General features: G+C 35.6%; 2 protein-coding genes across 2 annotated transcripts in view; one reads left to right on the forward strand and one right to left on the reverse strand.

The window, feature by feature from the left end:
* Nucleotides 1–218: 218 nt before the first annotated feature.
* On the reverse strand, nucleotides 219–548 carry LOC148945973 (uncharacterized). Its single transcript, XM_089097564.1, has one exon. It carries the CDS (start codon nucleotides 546–548, stop codon nucleotides 219–221), a length of 330 nt encoding a protein of 109 aa, XP_088953690.1.
* A 16,671-nt stretch (nucleotides 549–17,219) lies between these two features.
* The window catches only part of LOC148945974 (carboxypeptidase D-like), an 82,273-nt gene continuing 80,359 nt past the window's right edge, over nucleotides 17,220–19,133 (forward strand). Inside the window, exon 1 of the mRNA XM_089097565.1 lies at nucleotides 17,220–17,337. The gene's annotated coding sequence lies outside the window, so the exon portion shown is untranslated. The remainder of the gene's footprint in view (nucleotides 17,338–19,133) is intronic.

The raw sequence follows: 19,133 nt of genomic DNA on the forward strand, positions 1-19,133 counted from the left end.
TTCAGAAGCATTTTCTGGGCTTCACCAACTGATTTTCCAAGAAGAGCAACATCATCGGCATAATCCAGGTCGGTGATACTGACATCAGGGCTAACCTTGACTCCTTCGAAGTTTAGCATTGCTTTTTTCATTACCCAATCGACGACACAATTGAATAGTTCGGGAAAGAGTACACAACCTTGCCTCACACCAAAGTCGATATCAAATAGCGGAGAAAGTTATCCGTTCACTTTGGTGCAGGCTCGTGTGTGTTGATAGTAAGCCTGAATGAGTCGTATGATCTTAGGTGGGACACAGTCCTCTTCCATTGCCATGTAAATTCCTCCCCGGATGACTGAATCGAAGGCCGTCATGAAGTCAATGAAGACAGTGATGGTGATTTGTTGATGCTTGGCTCTATCTTCAAAAATCTGTCTCAAGGTGAAGAGTTCGTCAATACAGCCCATGCCGGCACAGAAACCCGATTGGTTGGGACGGGTTCTTTCGTTTTGGACTTTACGGAATCGGTTAAGCAGAATCATGGAGAAGATCTTTGCTGCAATGCTCATAAGTGAGATCCCTCTGTAGTTTTTGCATTTAGTGCGGTCGCCTTTCTTGAAGACAGGCAGTATAACTGAGTCTTGCAATTACTGGGGAAATTGTTCCTGAGACCAGATTGAGCAAAAGAGCTTCAGTAGTTTCTCAGCAAGAATAGGAGCAGCTTTGTAGACTTCTGCCGGGATAGAATCTGAGCCTGGCCCCTCGCGATTCCTCAGCTTCTTGATTGCCTCTTTGATCTCTTGTATTGAGGGAGGGTGAACATTTACGTTGCTATATGAAGCTTGTTGACTCGGTGGTACTGAGTTAAGGATAGGGTTGCTTGGGTGGAGTGGAGTGGCGTTATTATTGGAGGGCGTTTGAGTGAAAGGGATGTTGTGACTGGGGTTCAGCAGCTTCTGGAAGGGATACTGCCATCTTGCGATTATGTCATCTTTTCTTGACGGAAGCGCTCCATCTTCGCCTCTCACTCCAGTTGAGATCTTTTTAATTTTCCCAGTTGCTTTTTTTAGTAGTTGGTAAAGCTTTCTGGTATCTGAATGACTAGCGGTTTTCTGCATATCTGCTGCCACTTGGCCCCAATAGCATTTTCTGTCACGGTGGGCGGATCTATGGCATTCTTTTCTCAGTGTTTTGAACACAGTGGACTTGGTATCTTATTTAATAGCTTGATGGTGTCTTTTGAGATCCACCTCTTCCGCTTCTGACTCAATCTGCCAAGGACTTTTTTAGAGGCGTCTGTTATGGTGTCTCTGATGTTCCTCCACTCGTCTTCTATGTTTATGATGGTTGGTTCGTTATCGTCGTCCGCAGACAAGATGTCAAAAACGGTTATATAATTCCAAGTGGAACTCTTCTGCGACTGCTTTATCATGAAGACGTGCTACATCGTATATCGGAGGAGGTTGCGTTCGTTTCCTGGAGGCGAGTTTTATAGTTAGGAAAGCTTTTAGCAGCATATGATCGGAGTCATTCTTCGCTCCTGTGTCAGCTCTACGGTAGGCTCTACAGTTCTGTATAGAGCTTCGCCATCGGGAGGATATTAGCAAGTAATTCACCTGGGATTGGGCTCTTCCATCTCAAGAGCGCACGGTAATCCTGTGGGATGGTTTGTGTTGGAACAACGTATTCGCCAATACAAAATTATGCTGCTGGGCAAATTCTACGAGCCTCCTTCCACGCTCGCACATGTTGCCCCATCCAAATCTTCCATCAGCTCTTTCACGGTCTGTCTCGCGGCTTCCAGCATGGGCGTTAAAATCACCTCCTAGGATGAGTAGATCACGGTTTGGGACTGTTCTCAATGACTGGGTCAGAGCATCGTAGAACTCGTCAACTATACTTTCGTCAGCGGCTCTGGTTAGTGCATAGGCTGAGATGACAGTAATGTTGAACAGGTGACCCTGAAGACGGCCTTAGCCAAACGAGATGAGATGGGCTGCCATTCAACTAGAGATTTTGTTGCTTTAGTACTGAGAAGAACAACCAACCCCCGCATTACCAGAGCCATCACTAGGTCCGGAGTTGAAAAAGTGGAATTCGGATTTTCTACCAGGCGCGGAGACGAGCTCGTCTTCCAAATTTCCATTTAGCTGGGTTTCAGGTGCACACAGGTGTCAATACAATATCTTTCACATTCGCCAGCAATAAAGGTCCAGGTCACAGGGCATTTTAATGAACATACGTTCCAGCATCCCACACTGACGGATTGTCGATGTTTCAACAGGGAATGTGAAACTTATTCCGTTTAAGTTGAAACTTAAAACCGACAAAAATTATTACTTCACACCCTATCTAACATATATCAATGAGACTAGTAAAAATAAACTAACTAATTATGCTTCACTATGTTTCTAGGATTATACAAAACCAGCGCTTTAATGAAAACATAAAATAACATAGGGGTTTTGGTACAGTAAAAGCAAACCAATTAAAGACACTTTTTACGGAATAAAAATGAAGTATTTTAGAAATGTTGCTTTTTTTCGTTTAATTCGGTATCACTTCTACACAATGGCTCAGTTCAATGACTGGCTCTCATTTTGGTTCTGAAAAGGACATGTCATGATTAGTTTGTAGACAAGTTCGAATCAAAGCCATCTTGATAGTATTAGGCCTATAGACTAGCCTTAAAATTTGTATCATAGCTTGAAATTTACTGTTGTATAGAGAGAAATAACTGGATTTCCAAAGTTCATATTATATCTTATTTGATCTTCATTTCAAGCAATACTTAAGCATATTTATTACAATTTAAGATTGTATATTAATCACTATTGGTATTATAGCTGGCAAGACCAAAATGCTACCTGATAAATCAATTCAATACTTCTGTATACTGAAAATTATTGATGTCAAAACTGGTGTAAGACCTTAATAAACTTTAAAGATTAGTTTATTGTTGTCAGGCTACATACTCGCTTTTGCCTCCCAAATCAATAGTAATGTTTTTTATACTTGACTTTTGTGTTTTCAATAAATCGCTAGTTTTCTATAAGCCTAGAAAATTAGGGAAAAATAATTAGTTGGTTTATTAGTACTAGATTATAGGGTGTGACGTAATAACTTTTGTCCGTTTTAAGTTTCAATTTCGCTCTTTACTTCCCTCAGAAAACTTTTTTTTCTATTTATTGAATTAGGCTTGACAACTCAATAAGGGAGAGTAATTTATATTGTCTGAAGGTGAAATACCCCAAAAGTTCCATCTGGATTTATTTTAAGCTGTTCATTTGAATAGTTTTTGACTGTAGCCTCTTGAGGTTAGAAGTTTTGCAGGCCTAAAATCGTTTTCAACTGCATCTTCTAAATCCAGACCTGAAAAAGAATAGAAAAGTGGGTCAGTAAAAAATGAGTTGGACTGTCAGTTATATTGAAATATCTACTGATGCTGATTTCATCAAATGAGTGTGTTGCAAGGACGCTGATGACACTTGTAATACCCAACTATCTTACAAACTTTATCCAAAGTTGCTATTGCTTGGTGATGTCAGCATTAAACAGCTGGGGAATGGTGTTCAAGGGCTATGTCTACCTTCCAGTCACTCTTACCAAGTGGGCGTATATAACATCTCTCTAGCATACCTCTCTTGAGGTGTCGCAGGGCCCTAACAAAGCGACAAAATCTTGTCATTATTAACATGGAGCAAACAGATTTTGTAGAAATATAGAGATTACTTTGTTTAGGCTAGTAATAAAGGTAATAAACATAACAATTTATAAATCTTTTAATTGTGCCACTTTTTCTCATGTATGGGTTCTTTAGTTCAAATGAGACAAATTACAAATTCGCACCTGTAAGTGAAATTGAATCAAATTTTACACATGTTTCAAGAGACATCATGGAATGAAAAATTGAAAAAAAACATAAGCATAATTAATTTGAAGCTCTTTCCTAATATAATTGTCACTGCTGTAAGGTTTAAGTCCTAGACCCCCCTCCCTCCTGAAAGGACTACATAGAGACAAAGGCTATATTCAAAGTTAGCTGATTTTGTTCGTTTGCATTATTTTTGTGCTTATAACTTATCAATAGTTAGTACAGAATTTGAAAGTAAAAACTTATTTTACGTACAATAAAATTAAAAAAGTTAGCAGACTTATGTATAGATCCAAGAACGACCTATTAGAAGGAATAAGTTTAGTATATTATGATAGTGTTAAAAGGCACACAGATGGGTTTAATAATGTAGCCTTATTAGCTACCAATTTTATTGAGATAAGGGAACATTTTCCTATTTTTTAGAGCTTAGTACTGTAATATCATTGGTCAGGGACTTCAAATTTGGGTAAATATTTAGTAGTACTAACAATAAATAAGGAAACACTTCTAAATTCTGGAAACTACTTTTAGACGTTCTAAGATACTTACTTTAGCAAATCCTAAATGAAAACAATCAGATTTTAACCAGTGATGCAATTCTTATTTTACAATATGTAGCCAATATTAATGAATAATGTCCTTGTATTTTCTGATTTTTATCTATTTAGTATAACTGTTCATAAATTCACCTTACTTTCATAAATTTTTGAGCTTTAAGGTCCTCTGGACCTGTTGTGCTCTTGAGTTGATGACTCCCAGTCAAAGCTCCACTGCCTCTTCTCCCACTCCTTGTCAAGTTAGTATTAGAAAGACTGGATGGAGAGATTGCTAACAGTTGAGTCCTTGAGTAGGTAGCCATTGATTCCATGGGATAATGACTTCTTGAGAGGTATATTTGGAAAATTCTTGATCAGGAGCATAACTTTGGAAGCTTCTTGGAATGTCCTCTTGGGTGATGATGGCTCATACTATGGCTTCTAATGAAGATGGTAGAGTTTTCCTTTTGAATTCTGTAAGTCAGCATCATAAAACTATGCATGCGTCTGTAGACAAGGGTATGTAGCTTTAGTCACTTGAGACAGTCCTCTTATGAAGTTGACTTTAGGCTTTTCATGCGCTTTGTTGCTTGCCTCTGAACATTTTTTATGAGTCTTACATCTTAGCAATAAGAGGGATCAGAAATCCAAATGCCAAAATCAAGAAGGGTCTAACAAGAGCTATATACATTTATATCAATATTGTTGCCTCTCAGCTACTTATGGTCCATTTCAATAGGCCGAAGATGGAGTTTGCTTGGGAAACATCATGCTGAACATGGCTGTGGAGCCTAAACGTGTTGTCAATGATGACATCAAGGTCCCTTTCTTCTTTTCTTATATCTACTTGCTCCTTTATTTTAGTGATGGGATTGAAAATTGAGTAGGTAGCCATTGGGTTATTGGGTCCAAGGTGCAAAATACAGCATGAAGAATTGAATTGAAGAGGCCTGTCTTGAGTCCAATCCTGCAGCATATGTATATTAAACTGATAATGCACATTTTTTTCAGTAGTAAAGTACAACTTATATTCTGGCTTTTAGAAATCATAGGGGGTTTTGAACCCTACTCATATTAATTTCTGCTTGTTTTGAGTTTTTCCTTTTGAATTTTGTAAGTCAGCATCATAACACTATGCATGCGTCTGTAGACAAGGGTATGTAGCTTTTGTTACTTGAGACAGTCCTCTTATGAAGTTGACTTTAGGCTTTTCATGCACTTTGTTGCTTGTTTCTGAACATTTTTGATAAGTCTTACATCTTAGCAATAAGAGGGATCAGAAATCCAAATGCCAAAATCAAGAAGGGTCTAACAAGAGCTAAATACATTTTTATCAATATGGTTGCCTCTCAGCTACTTATGATCCATTTCAATAGGCCAAGGATGGAGTTTGCTTGGGAAACAACATGCTGCACATGGCTGTGGAATCTAAACTTGTTGTCAACGATGACACCAAGGTCCCATTCTTCTTTCCTTATCTCTAGTTGCTCCTTTATTTTAGCGATAGGATAGAAAATAAGAGTAGGTAGCCATTGGGTTATTGGGTCCAAGGTGCAAAATACAGCATGAAGAATTGAATTGAAGTAGCCTGCCTTGAGTCCAACCCTGTAGCCTGTCTATGCTATGTTGGATCCTCTATGGGTTTGCAATGCCAAAAAGTTTGGCATCATCTGTGGTCAATTGCATATTATTATCCACATGATTAAAAATGTTGTTGATATACATTGGGAAAAGGGTTGGGCCTAGTACAGTTCTATGTGCTACCCCACTCATCACTATGTAGATTGAGTAGAGTAGATAGGCTGGTCACTCATCTTGAATAAACAGACTTTCTGCTTGAGGTTAGTGAGGAAATTCATTATCGAGTCTATCATAGCTGACTTGATGCCAGCAGCAGATAATTTGAAGTGCAGTCAACTATGGGGTACCTTGTCAAAAGCCTTGGCAAAGTCTAGCAGCAGTAGGTGGCACCAGTGTAATTTCGTCAAAATCCCAGGGGGGGGGGACAAAGTTGGAGCCAAATTTCCCAAATCAAGAACAAATGACAATAAAACTGAAAACTGAAAAATTTGGTGCCATGAAAGAACTAAATGGTTCTGTAAAAGTACTATAAAGACACTTTGTATCTTTATAAGCTAAAACAGAAATTAACTCAAAACGAGCAGAAATTAATATGAGTAGGGTTCAAAACCCCTATGATTTCTAAAAGCCAGAATATAATTTGTGCTTTACTGAAAAAAGTTTTTTTAATGTTTTAACTTTTATAACTTTAAGAAATCATTTTTAAGGAACAAATATCAGCATATGTATATTAAACTGACAATGCACTTTTTTTTCATTAGTAAAGTGCAAATTATATTGTGGCTTTACGAAATCATAGGGGGTTTTGATTCTATTTTCTTTCATTTTTGGTTTGATGGAGTTCTTTACTCTTTGTTGAAAAACTTATTTTGAAGGAAAAGTTTTTTTTTAATTCATAATATAAAAAGAATAACAAATAAAATAACCAAATTTTCAAAAAATAAAAAATAATAGAGCTGGATGTCCTGGAAATCCAATATAGAACTGGATGTCCTTAATCAATCAGATTTGTAATTGCTCTGCATGATTCCAATAGGTTTGTTTCAATTAATCTTCAAGACTGGAATCCATGGCGTTTAAAAGGAAAGATCTTGTTTGGGTTAAATGTTCGAAGATTGAATCATTGACTATGAACTCAAGAATCTTAATAACAGCTGAACTTAGGCTAATAGGTTGATAGTTCTCAGACTTGGTGCAATCAGTGTTTTTGGATACTGGTGTTATGTTGGCTACTTTCCAGTCTGCTAGTAGCTCTCTAGAGGTAAGTGATGTCTGGAAGATTCTTGACAAGGGGGTCTGCTATCACTTCTGCAATTTCTTTTAATAGCCAGGGACGTTTATTATCAGGTCCTTCCAACTTGTTAACACATAACTTCTGTAAAAATTTAAGAACATCTGTAGACAATACTGTGGTACTTTCCATTGGGGCTTTTATATTATATTTTGATGGGGAAGGAAAAGGGCCATCAGGTTCAGTGGTGAAAGCTGAGTTGAATTGTGGGTTCAGTAAGTTAGCAAGCATCTTAGAGTAGGTAAATTCTTGATTTTGCTCTGTTATCAGCTTTTTGATGAACTGTAGTGGTCTTGGCTAAAGATGTGCTGCCAAAACTTGTTTTGGTCTGTCTTAGCTTTATAAACAAGTTTGGATTCAAAGTTTGTTGCAAGACCTGTGCCAAGTTTTTAAGTTTGTTCTGGCTTTTGGAATATTTCTCTCTGTTTTTTTTCTTTTTTTTGGGGGGGGGGAAGGGGGGGGGGTGCTTTTTACATTTCTTCCATTGTCCAGCATCCTATACAATGCTGCCAAGATCCATTCTAATATTCTCATAATTAATGAAGGTCTTCTTGATTTAGCAATTTGTTAATCCGAGGAATATTATTCTGATATATATGGTGACATGCTCACTCTTTCCAATTTGGGGGCATGTATGAGGTGGACAGGAGAGCTTCTGGTCTTCTGATAAATACCAAATCAAGAAGGCTTGATACTGTCCATCTCTAAACACATTGGCTGGTTGACAATTTTGTGGAGAAGGGCATCATAAATGTCTAAGATTGGGCTTGTAGAAACAGATGGGATGTAAGGAAATGGGTCTTTCCAGGTGATGTTAGGCAGGTTGAATTATTATGATATTTTTTTGTGTATAGCCTAGTAAGGAAAGTAATTTCCTTTCCAAACTCTGGTTTGAAAAGTATTAGAGAATTAAAAAATATGTAGTTTTATTTGATTTTGTATATAAACTTTTGTTTTAATTTGTTTTAGTTTAGTTTTACTACTGATGATGGTCACTGTATATGTGACCAAAATATCTGGTATTTTTGTGAATTTCTATACACCGTCTATTAAAACGGACTTTATCCCTATTTAAAGCTTTTATTTTATTGTCATGTCAGGTGTGGTCTCAGAAATTATCTTAATTCCAATTTATGAGGTTACAAAGACAAACAAATACATTTAATAAATATAGGAAAAACAACAACATTGATATGGTTTAAAATCTCATCAAATTACAGGAATTACATTTTCAGAACTAAAACCAGAGAAAAAAAAACTGAGAACAAGAAATAAGGTATAATCTTGTTTTATAAAAATTCCAATAGGTATGGACCTGTAAATTAGGCTAGGTAAATTCCCAAGACTTGGAAATCAGAAGAAAGGGTGTAAATGTATGAGCAGTCTGCTACATAAGCAGACATGTTAAGAAAACAATACTGACTTCATAATATGCAAAATAATCCAAGTTAACATATTTCCCAGAAGGAGAACCTTTATCATCACTTCTTTCACTGTTGCACAATTTTTTTTTAACAAAATTGTTAAAAATAAACAGTATAAGTGCATGACCAGTCCTGGTCATATGGAGAAATGTTAAGAAAATGATTCTTACTTAATAATATCCATAATAATCCTAGTTAACATATTTTCCAGTGGGAGAACCTTTATCCTCAATATTTTCCTCTTTTTTCAAGTTTTTTAATCATATTTTTGAGAATTATGTCAATTCTCCAAGTCATGAAAATCATTTTAAAACAAACACACAAGAGCCATCTAGGTAACCTAACCTAAATTTATCAATATTCGCCTATTTACATCTTTTTGGTAGATGGCAGTGATTGTGGTTAACTTTCATATATAGAATATATTATCGCTTCTAATCAGCAGTTGTACCAAACCAATCCTGCTCAACTCATCCTCAGGGCTATACTGTGGTGTTTATCCTCCCCATAGTATAGTGCAGACGGTTTGATATCATTCTATTTTCCCCTTCTTTTTTTAGTTTTAATTTTGTGTTTAAAGCTTTTTCCAATAGGCAATGTTTAGAAGTCCTCCAAAAAAAAAGTCCCCCCAGATCCCAAATCAAATTCCACTGAAAGTGTCATAGTGAAAGATACCCATCCTGGCTGGTCAAGCACATTATCTGAAAGTTCTAATGATAGCTCCAATTTGGAGAATAGGACAATGATAAGTGTAGGGGCTAATGTAACCATAAATGATGATAATGGGTTTCAAGAGGTCGTCTCTAGAAGCTCTTAAAAAAGAAAAAAATATCCCCAATCAAAAGCATTTCCCCTCTCCCTGCCCAAGATCCTCCCTCCAAAAACTTAGGAATTTACCTTAAAATTACTCCCACTACCCCCTTTGAAATAAAAATGATCACTGCAATAAGAGTTGCAATTTTTAAATTAGCTGCGTTCGTATTCGCCGTTCTATGAAATGTTTCGCTTATAAAGCCGTTCTTTGAAATGCCGTTCTTCATTCTTAGTACCGTCGTTCTTAGAACGACGAATTGAGCCTCATACTCAGTTAAACAACATTAGTTTTATTTTTGGGTGCAAAGTTTTAAAATAAAAAAAAAATGACGGAAAAAAAGTTTATTGATATTCAATTTTTTAGATTTTGTTGATGGTGTCTTTCATATAAAAAATGGTAGTGATTTGTTTTTCGTATATGTGGCACAGTTTTGAAATTTTCAGAAAGTTCTGGAAGCATCTTGGGATAAATTGCTTTCCAAACTTACAAAAATTCCTTAGGGATCACTTGGAAAAATAATGGGAGGAATTTCTAGACATTTTAGATTACAACTAATACTAAGAAACTCCAGCTAAACCCAGGTTTCAATACCCTTAGGAATATGTTCAATTGTTCAAACGTCTTAAGCTAAAAATTTAGAAAGGACATTTGGCTGATTAAGTGTTAGGCTAAGTGCCACAACTATGATTATTGTCCATATTATGGAGTAAAAAATATTTTCTTAACATGTGTCCCTATGTGGAGTCCACTATTTAGGATTGCATCCCCATTTCAACTAATATAATGTCTATGCCCATTCATAAGCATTCAAAAGCAAGAGTGCCCATTTGCACTCTATAGAACGGTGCAACAGTCACTCAACAGTCACTTTGCTTTAGTAACTCTATTGCATGTTTTGCTACATTTACAAGTGTATTTTCCATTTTTGTTGTGCTGGTTCATTGAAATTTTGTCTGTGACTTTGAAATTTTATCTGGCTAAGGAAGGTTCTTATAAGCCGTTTTTTCAGTTAAAACGAAGTTCTTAGAACGGCAAAATAAAACGCAATTTAAGAGTAAAACCGAGAAAATCTTTTTAGTACTAAGAACGACGAACGGTGAAAACGAACGCAGCTATTGCTAAAATCAATGTTCTCTCTTAATATTAACCGTGATGGATCTCTACTAATAGCTCTAGAAGATCAGAAATCAGCAGATACAATAATCAACCTAAAATCCCTTCTGAATACCCCAATTATTGCATCTAATTGGAACCCAAAACAATCACCAACAAAAATAGTAGTTTATAATGTTCCCCCAGAGATAACTACTCAGGAGTTAAAAGAAGGGCTGTCAGATAGGGCTGGAAACACAATCCCAGTTGAGGATGTTACCCAACTTGGAAAACCTAACTCTAATGGCCTAAAAACTAGTAGACCCTTCTTATTCACACTGAAGGATAAAATTGATATCCCAGAAAAATTATTCCTATTTGGGCAAATCAAACCACACAAGGAATACAAACCTAAGCATATCCAGTGTCAGAAGTGTTTCAAACTGGGACACACAACAAACAAATGCAATGAAATTCTCCGAGAGTGTAGTAATTGTAAAGCTTTCCATCCTAAAGAGCTGGCAACTTGCAACAACACTCAGCCTAAATGCATCAATTGCAAAGGCCCTCATGAATCTACAAATAAATCATTATGCCCTGCATACAAGAAAAGAGCTCTAACACTCCAAATATCAACAGAAAAGGCCATCCCATACCCCTTTGCAGCAATGGAAGCAAATGCCGCCCAACGATACCAAATAAAGCCTGTAATGAAACCAACCAAAACCCCCAAGTCAAATTCCCCCAATGCATCAAGCACCCCATATAAAACACCATCTTCTAAGCACCCTAGCTCAAATCCCTATCAGAAGGAATCACAAAGCCAACAAGCCTCCTTGTCCGGTGAGATGAGGTCAGCCTGGCCCCCCCTCCCAAGAAGAAACAAACCAGAAACACTACCAGGAATCAATCCCTTAACCAACAAACAGGATGCACAACCAAAAATGCAATCCCCAAATATATGCTTATTCATTCTAAACTGTAATGCAGTTCAGGCCATGAACATACATCAACTACAGAAAACAAAAATTATTGCAGATTTGGCAAAAATCTACATCCCAGATGATATGCTCATTCAAGCAAAAAAAGATCTTGCTTTACTTTTAACAAAGCTGAACATTGATACACAGAAATATGAAGAATAAATCAACAACACAACATTTATCAATACTCCAATGGAATGTAAGATCACTCACAGAAAATAAGCTAAATGAACTAATATCATTTATGAATAATAATTCGATTAATATTGCTTGCCTCCAGGAAACTCATTTAACCCAAAATCAACAAATTAAGTCTCTGGGATATACTATCCTGAGAAAGGATAGATCTTCAGAGAGAAAAGGAGGAGGGGTAGCTTTATTAGTCAATAATAATATAAAATTTTGTGGCATTAATTTTCCAGATTTTGAAAATGATGTTGATGTAATTGGTATCAGTGTTTGGCTGAATAATTTAAAAACCAATATAATAAGCTTTTATAGCCCTAATGGTCAAACTACAGATGCCAAGGATTTCTTTAATTATATAACTAATTCTAATATGTTAAATAATATCATTATTTGTGGTGATTTCAATGCCCACAGCCATTTAATGACACAAATTGTGTCATTAAATTTTTTGAAAAAAATTTACATAAATAAAATTGATAGTCTATATACAGACCAATTTGCTATAGTTTGCTCCCTAAATGAGCCTGCTGAAACTTCATCTCATACCTCCAAATATATCAACACTAAAGCAAATTGGTCTATGTTCCAAAATAAGCTAAATGATGAAATTACAAGTTTCACCCACAGTTCATGCATTTCCAACACAACAGTTGACACACATGCTGAAGCCTTGACATCTTTACTAATAGATACAACTAATCTTGCTATCCCCAAGACAACACCTAAGAAAACATTCCGTAAACAGATTCCTAAAGCATGGTGGACAAATGAGTGCCTAAACAAATGGAGGATAAAAAAGGCAGCTAGGACAGAATTCATAAAAAAAACATCACCTACTACATATTTAAAAAAATTACAAGCAGAAACTAATCTAAAAAGGACTATAATAGATGCTAAATATAAATACTGGAATAATTTTGTAAATAATCTCTCCAGAGAAACGCATGAGCCAATTATACATAAAGTCATAAGCCACATCTGTGGGAAAAAGACTTCCCCCAACCCACTCCTGTATGAGCTTATACATAATAATACCCATTATGACAATGATAATGAAAAGGCGAACCTATTTGCAACTCTTTTTGTTAATAAGCTAACATCATAAATCAAAACAAACTGTCCACAATTCCTATGAATCCAAGTTACCAACCACGCCCAGGATCCGAGTACATAACTAACCCATTTTCAATCCAGGAATTGAATAATGCAATACATCATATTAGGACCAAAACTAGCAGCAGCTATGACAATATACACCCTACATGGATAAAGAATCTCACACCTTCATACAGACAAGAACTGCTAAATTTTTATAATCAAGCTTGGGAATCTTATAGGTTCCCCAATATATGGAAATGTTCGTCCCTCCTACCAATCCTAAAGAAAAATAAACCAAAAGATAACCCTGGGTCTTATAGGTCCATAATGATTACACCTGTGATGGGGAAAATAATGGAGAAAATGATATATCATAGACTCCTCTGGTTTGTTGAAAAAAAATAATATGATCCCACACGCTCAAACTGGATTCAGGAAATACCACTCCTCAACAGATGCTTTCATTTTGCTAACAAATGCAATAAATGAATCTTTCTCAAAAAATAAAATCATAGTGGCAGCTTTCCTACATTTTTAAGGGGCATATGACAATGTGAACCACCAAATCCTTTTAAATAAACTTGCAAACCTTGGAGTACCCCCTAAGCTAGTATCTTTATTAAATCCTTCATAGAAGTGCGAAGTTTCATTGTTTGTGTTGGTTCAGCCTCTTCACCCCAAAAGACAATATCCAAAGGCCTACCTCAGGGAGCTTCCTCAGTTGCCTCCTATTTGCCCTATATCTCTGGGACATGAACCTACCCCACACGAATCCACAATATGTTGATGATCTGGTGCTATGGTCATCTGGCAACACCTTTCAGATAGCACAGTAAAATCTACAAAAGTCACTTTTCCAGTTTGAAAAATTCTCTCAACATTCAGATTTACCCATTGCACCCACCAAGTCAAAAATAATCCAATTTCACAGGAAGCGAAACCATGTTAATGCAAAACTAACTCTAAATAAAACAACTATCCCAGAAGATAATCATATTAATTACCTAGGTCTCATGCTTGACCAAAAACTTAATTTCCACCTCCACATTTCAAACACAATAAAAAAATGCTATAGAAAAGCAAATATACTAAAAAGACTTCTTTCAACACCAGAGGGTTGTAAGGAGAAAACCTTAATCCAGTTTTATAATTTACATATAAGACCCCATATTGACCATGGGCTCATCGTCTATGGTGCATGTGCAAAGACCCACATACAAAAAATTGAAACAACACAAAATGATATAATACGTCTCATATTTGGTCTTAGGAAACCCACAAGCACCAATTTTCTGATTATGGAGAGTAGATTAACAACAATAAGGGAGAGACATAGCTTTCTCTTGACAAAACATCTTACAGAAATTGAATCAAATAGCTCACACACACTACATAATTGGTTAAGAAATCCAGCCATGTATAGAAGTATTGCAGATGAGTATGCCAATATTCAAAAGAAGTTCCCTGTACCAGCAAAGTCTATTGCACCCACATTCCCCCAATCCACTTCATAGAATTGGTCATTTCCCATAATAAATACTGGATTTTCAAAATGGAATAAAGATTTAACCCCCATTGCTTTTGTCCAGAAAAAATTTGCAGAGCTTAATACAATTACCTATAAAAATCACTTCCAAGTATTTGTTGATGGGTCAAAAAGGAATGAGAAGGTTGCAAGTGGTGTTTTCCTTCCTCACCTGAAAATTGCAATGGGAGAGAGATTATTTAATAATTTATCTATAATGTCTGCTGAGTTAAATGCCATAGTCATGGCATTAGAACACCTTAAGCAAAACCAACCTGTGATTGCAAATTCGAATAATAGTATCATCTATGCCGACTCTCTATCATGCCTTGAGTTGCTGGCCTCAGCTCCCCAATATTAGTTGGACATTGAAACTTATCATTGTGTCGGTATAATTAATAGGGTTTCTTCAAGTGGTATAGAAACTTATTTTCAGTACATTCCTAGCCAATCTGGCATAAGTGGTAATCATCAGGTTAATGAAATAGCAAAATATGCTATAAATAATAACCAGCCAAGTGGGAGGCCAATCCCAATTAGAGATATTTACCGATGGAGGCTATCAGATATTAATTTTGATAAGATTAATCCTACCCTTCCCCCCTTTCCCAATAAGTATCTTTCTAAAATTTATCAAAGAATTCGTTCTGGAACAAATGGACTAAATTTCCTTGCATTCTCATATAAGCTTTCAAATTCAAGTGGTTCAATTCCCCTGTCCCCTCTTTGCAGGCATTGTAATATGAATAATGAAACAATTGACCATTGTCTATTTAAATGTAATATGCTGACGTCTGCACAACATACCTTGCTTTGTAAACTGTTAAAATACTTCAAACACCACAAAATTTCACTATCAGCCAAGAGCCTAGCCAACTATACCTGCACACAGAGCACAGAAATCGATATCTATCATCTTATATTTGCTCCTTGAGTCAAAAGATCTACTGAAAGATATCTGAGAATATCTAATAAATAAGAGACAACCAAGACAGTAGCTCTGTAGCCCACAGAGTGAAGCAAAAAGAAGAGGGCTAAATAGTACCAACTGAATAGCCTGCCTGCTGTGAATTAGAAGAAGGCCTGTTTTTTAGCACCAAGATCTTCTAAGATCTTACATCTTTCTGCAAAGAATATTGTTTTTTAACTCATCTTTGTCATAAGATCTTACAGCTCACTGATGTTAGCAAAAAGTGTGAAGACTGCAACTGTTCTGCCATATAGAACAATGATGAGAGAACTTTGATAATCTACTTATCATTGTTCTCAGACCACTGATCAGAGCAGAATGATGAAAGAGGTTTGCACAAAACAGCCAAAGATGTAAGATCTTTGTTCAAAGATTTCTCTTTTAAGCATTTCTGACAAAAGATGTAAGATCTTATCAAATTGATGAGTGAAAAAAAGCCCCTTTTATTTTCACAATTTTGTTAAAAAAAAAAAAAATTGTGCAACAGTGAATGAGGTGGGGATAAAAGTTCTCCCCCTAGAAAATATGTTAACTAGGATTATTATACATTTTACAAAGTAAGAATTGTTTTCTTAACATGTCTCTGTTTGACCAGGACTGGTCATATACTTATACCAAATATACATAGATATGACCAGGAACATTGTTTAGGAGTGGCAGGGGGGGGGGAGCAGTTGCCCCCCAATAATGCAGAGAAAAAATATTATACATCCCATGCCCTTTGACTATCCAGATATGAGCCCCTCTTGCGCCCCCCCCCCCCCAATAAAAATGCTGGTGAATTGCCCCTGGATTTGACTGTATTTGTCTGTTTTCAAATAGTCTATATATGAAAGTTAAAAGCCAACACTTCTATCTGCCAAGAATATATTAATAGGCAATTATTGATAAGTTAAGTTAGATTAGTTAATGGATCTTGGGGGCTTGTTTTATAAACAATTTTCAGTCAATATCTACCAAATCATATTATTGAGTTAGGACTAAAGTGAATACACCATTCGATGCCTTTTTTAATGCTGATTATGAATATAATAAGCATTTCTATTGGAAATGAATTTCAGCCTCCCCCCTATATCTGCCAATTCAGGGTTAGGTTGGTTAGGTATATATAGGGGGGGGGGGGGCTGAAATTCATTTCTGATAGAAATGCTTATTATATTTGTAATCAGCATAAAAAAAGGCATTGAATGGTGTATTCACTTTATTCCTAACTCAATAATATGATTTGGTAGATATTGAGCCAATTTTCAAGACTTAGAGAATGTGCATAAATATTGAAAATATGATTGAAAAACTGGAAAACAAGTAAAAGAAATGAAGTTAAAGGTTCTCCTACTGGAAAATATGTTAACTAGCTTTATTTTGCATATTATGAAGTAAGAATTGTTTTCTTAGCATTTCTCTTTATGTAGTGGACTGCTCATACATTTACATTGAGGAGGGTAACATATTCGCTTTGGCAATACCTTGGCGAAGTAAATATTTGTCCTGGATTCATTACTCAGAGTTTTATTTTCCAAGCATAACCACTTTTCGTTAAGTAAAAAAAAGCCTGGGTATTTTTATGACAACAATTTAGAGATCCTACTGTAATCTAAAATGTTTCTTTATAGTATAAAAGCTATTAATGATGAGAGTTAATAAATAAAAGAATGTCCAATGCTACCTTAACTGTTGTTTTAGCTGCTCATTTAAATACTCCTCTACTTTAACCAATGATTGCATTTTCAGAATTTGAAATGCTCATTTTAATTCACACGCTCTATGAATAAAGATTTTAATAAATTTAGAGGCCGCTTATATAAATCACTAACGATCATTCTTTGAAGAACTCACTGATTCTAAAACCACCAAAATCCTCTTCAGATAAGGTAAGGCCTTCATTTTCCTGGTATCTCTGTATTATGCTTGGAAAGCCATTGAAAATGTCTGACCCCCCTTGATTCAGGAGTAACAATTTCATCTTCTGTTTTTACAGGTGAGGACAATGACATCAAAGTCTGGTTAACAAATCTTGGCAGCCTGGTCCCCTTAATCTACCACTGTGTGAAATTATGAAATGAACAATGCTGTTAAGAAAGTAAATTAAAGTCTAGCTTACCATAAGGGGTAAATTTTTCATAGTTCATATTACTGACTTACAAATAAAGTAAACACAGCCTAGGCTACCACTTAATGCCTCTTTCATGCTCTTTCCAAATAGCCTATCATAATCATTTTGGTAAAATTCTACTTTAGCTATTTTTGGGTATCTTAGGGTAAATTTTGGCAAATTTTTACTAAATCAGGTCAATATCTACCAAATCATATTATTGAGTTATGAATAAAGTGAATACACTATTTGATTCCTTTTTTATGCTTATTATTAATAAAAAAATCATTTCTATTGTAAATGAATTACAGCCCCCCCCCTATATAGGCTATACCTAACCTAACCCTGAATTGACATATATCGGGGGGGGGGGGCTGAAATTCATTTCCAATAGAACTGCTTATTATATTTGTAATCAGCATTAAAAAAGGCATTGAATGGTGCATTCACTTTAGTTCTAACTCAATAATATGATTTGGTAGATATTGACCCTAAATCATAGGGTAAGACACCCAGTAGTCGGCCACCTGCCTATTATCAGACAGAATGTAACTAACAGGGAACCTACCTCTAGGCTAATATTCTTAAAATAAACTACTGGTTGTTTTTGGTTATTAAAAACGTAACATGTCCCTGTTAGGTACATTCTATCAGAGAATAGGCAGGTGGCCGACAGGAGTATACCCAATGGATATTACCTAAAAATTTCTATTCTATAGAATGTAAAAATAATATCCAACCATACTTAGTTATTGCCAAAATTATCCAACTAGTTAGCTATCTGAAAAGTCCTTTTAAGCAAATAAGAAATTATCCAACTAGGGAAATAATTAAAATTTAAAAGAAAAATAGTTTTATCTTGCTAGCCAAATACAATAAAGCATAAGAGCCAACTTAGTATCTCTAACTAGGTGGATAATACTTTAACTTAATGCTTGTAATATATATCTAACTAGACAGACAAGTCAATTCTTCATACAAATTATTGATAATATCCAACTAGTCAGACAATTTTTTCTCTTAGACATAGCATAAACATCTAACTTGGTGGATAATACTTTATCCCAGCCCTTCTGATATTAATCAAACTAGGTAGGCTAGTTAAGTAACTTCCTGCCTAGTTAAATAGGCCTATATATCAGAAGATCTAAGATTCAGCATTATCGACTTAGTTAGATATTCTTGCTGTGCCTAAAAGAAACAATTTATCTGGCTAGTTGGATATTATCCCAAAACTGCATAGCCTAATGGAATTTACTTATCCTCCTAGTTAGATATATATCAGCAAGTGTTTAGACTTGGTATTATCCAGCAAGTTAGATGTTCATTTTGTTCCACCAAGATAAATAAATTATCTGGTTAGTGGGATATTATCCCCGAACTGCTTATAGAATCTTCTTATCTGCATAGTTGTATATATGTATGACACACTAAGCAACATTATTATCCAACTATGTAGATATTCTCTCAGCCCAAGAGAAACAATTTATCTGGCTAGTTGGATATTAACCCCAAACTGCTTAGAGAATGTTCTTATCTGCCTAGTTGGATATATATCAGAAACACTAAGCCACATTATTATCCACCTAGTTAGATTCTTGCTGTGCCTAAGAGAAACAATTTATCTGGCTAGTTGGATATTATCCCAAAACTGTATAATGAAATTTACTTATCCTCCTAGT

This window comes from Artemia sp. Qi Xiang Cuo, chromosome 12 (assembly GCF_049724085.1).
Source record: "Artemia sp. Qi Xiang Cuo chromosome 12, ASM4972408v1, whole genome shotgun sequence".
NCBI classification, from domain to species: domain Eukaryota; kingdom Metazoa; phylum Arthropoda; class Branchiopoda; order Anostraca; family Artemiidae; genus Artemia; species Artemia sp. Qi Xiang Cuo.

Bases quoted from the DNA above. Each gene is read 5' to 3' on its own strand.
- LOC148945973 (XM_089097564.1), bottom strand. From the start codon at position 548: ATGAGCATTGCAGCAAAGATCTTCTCCATGATTCTGCTTAACCGATTC.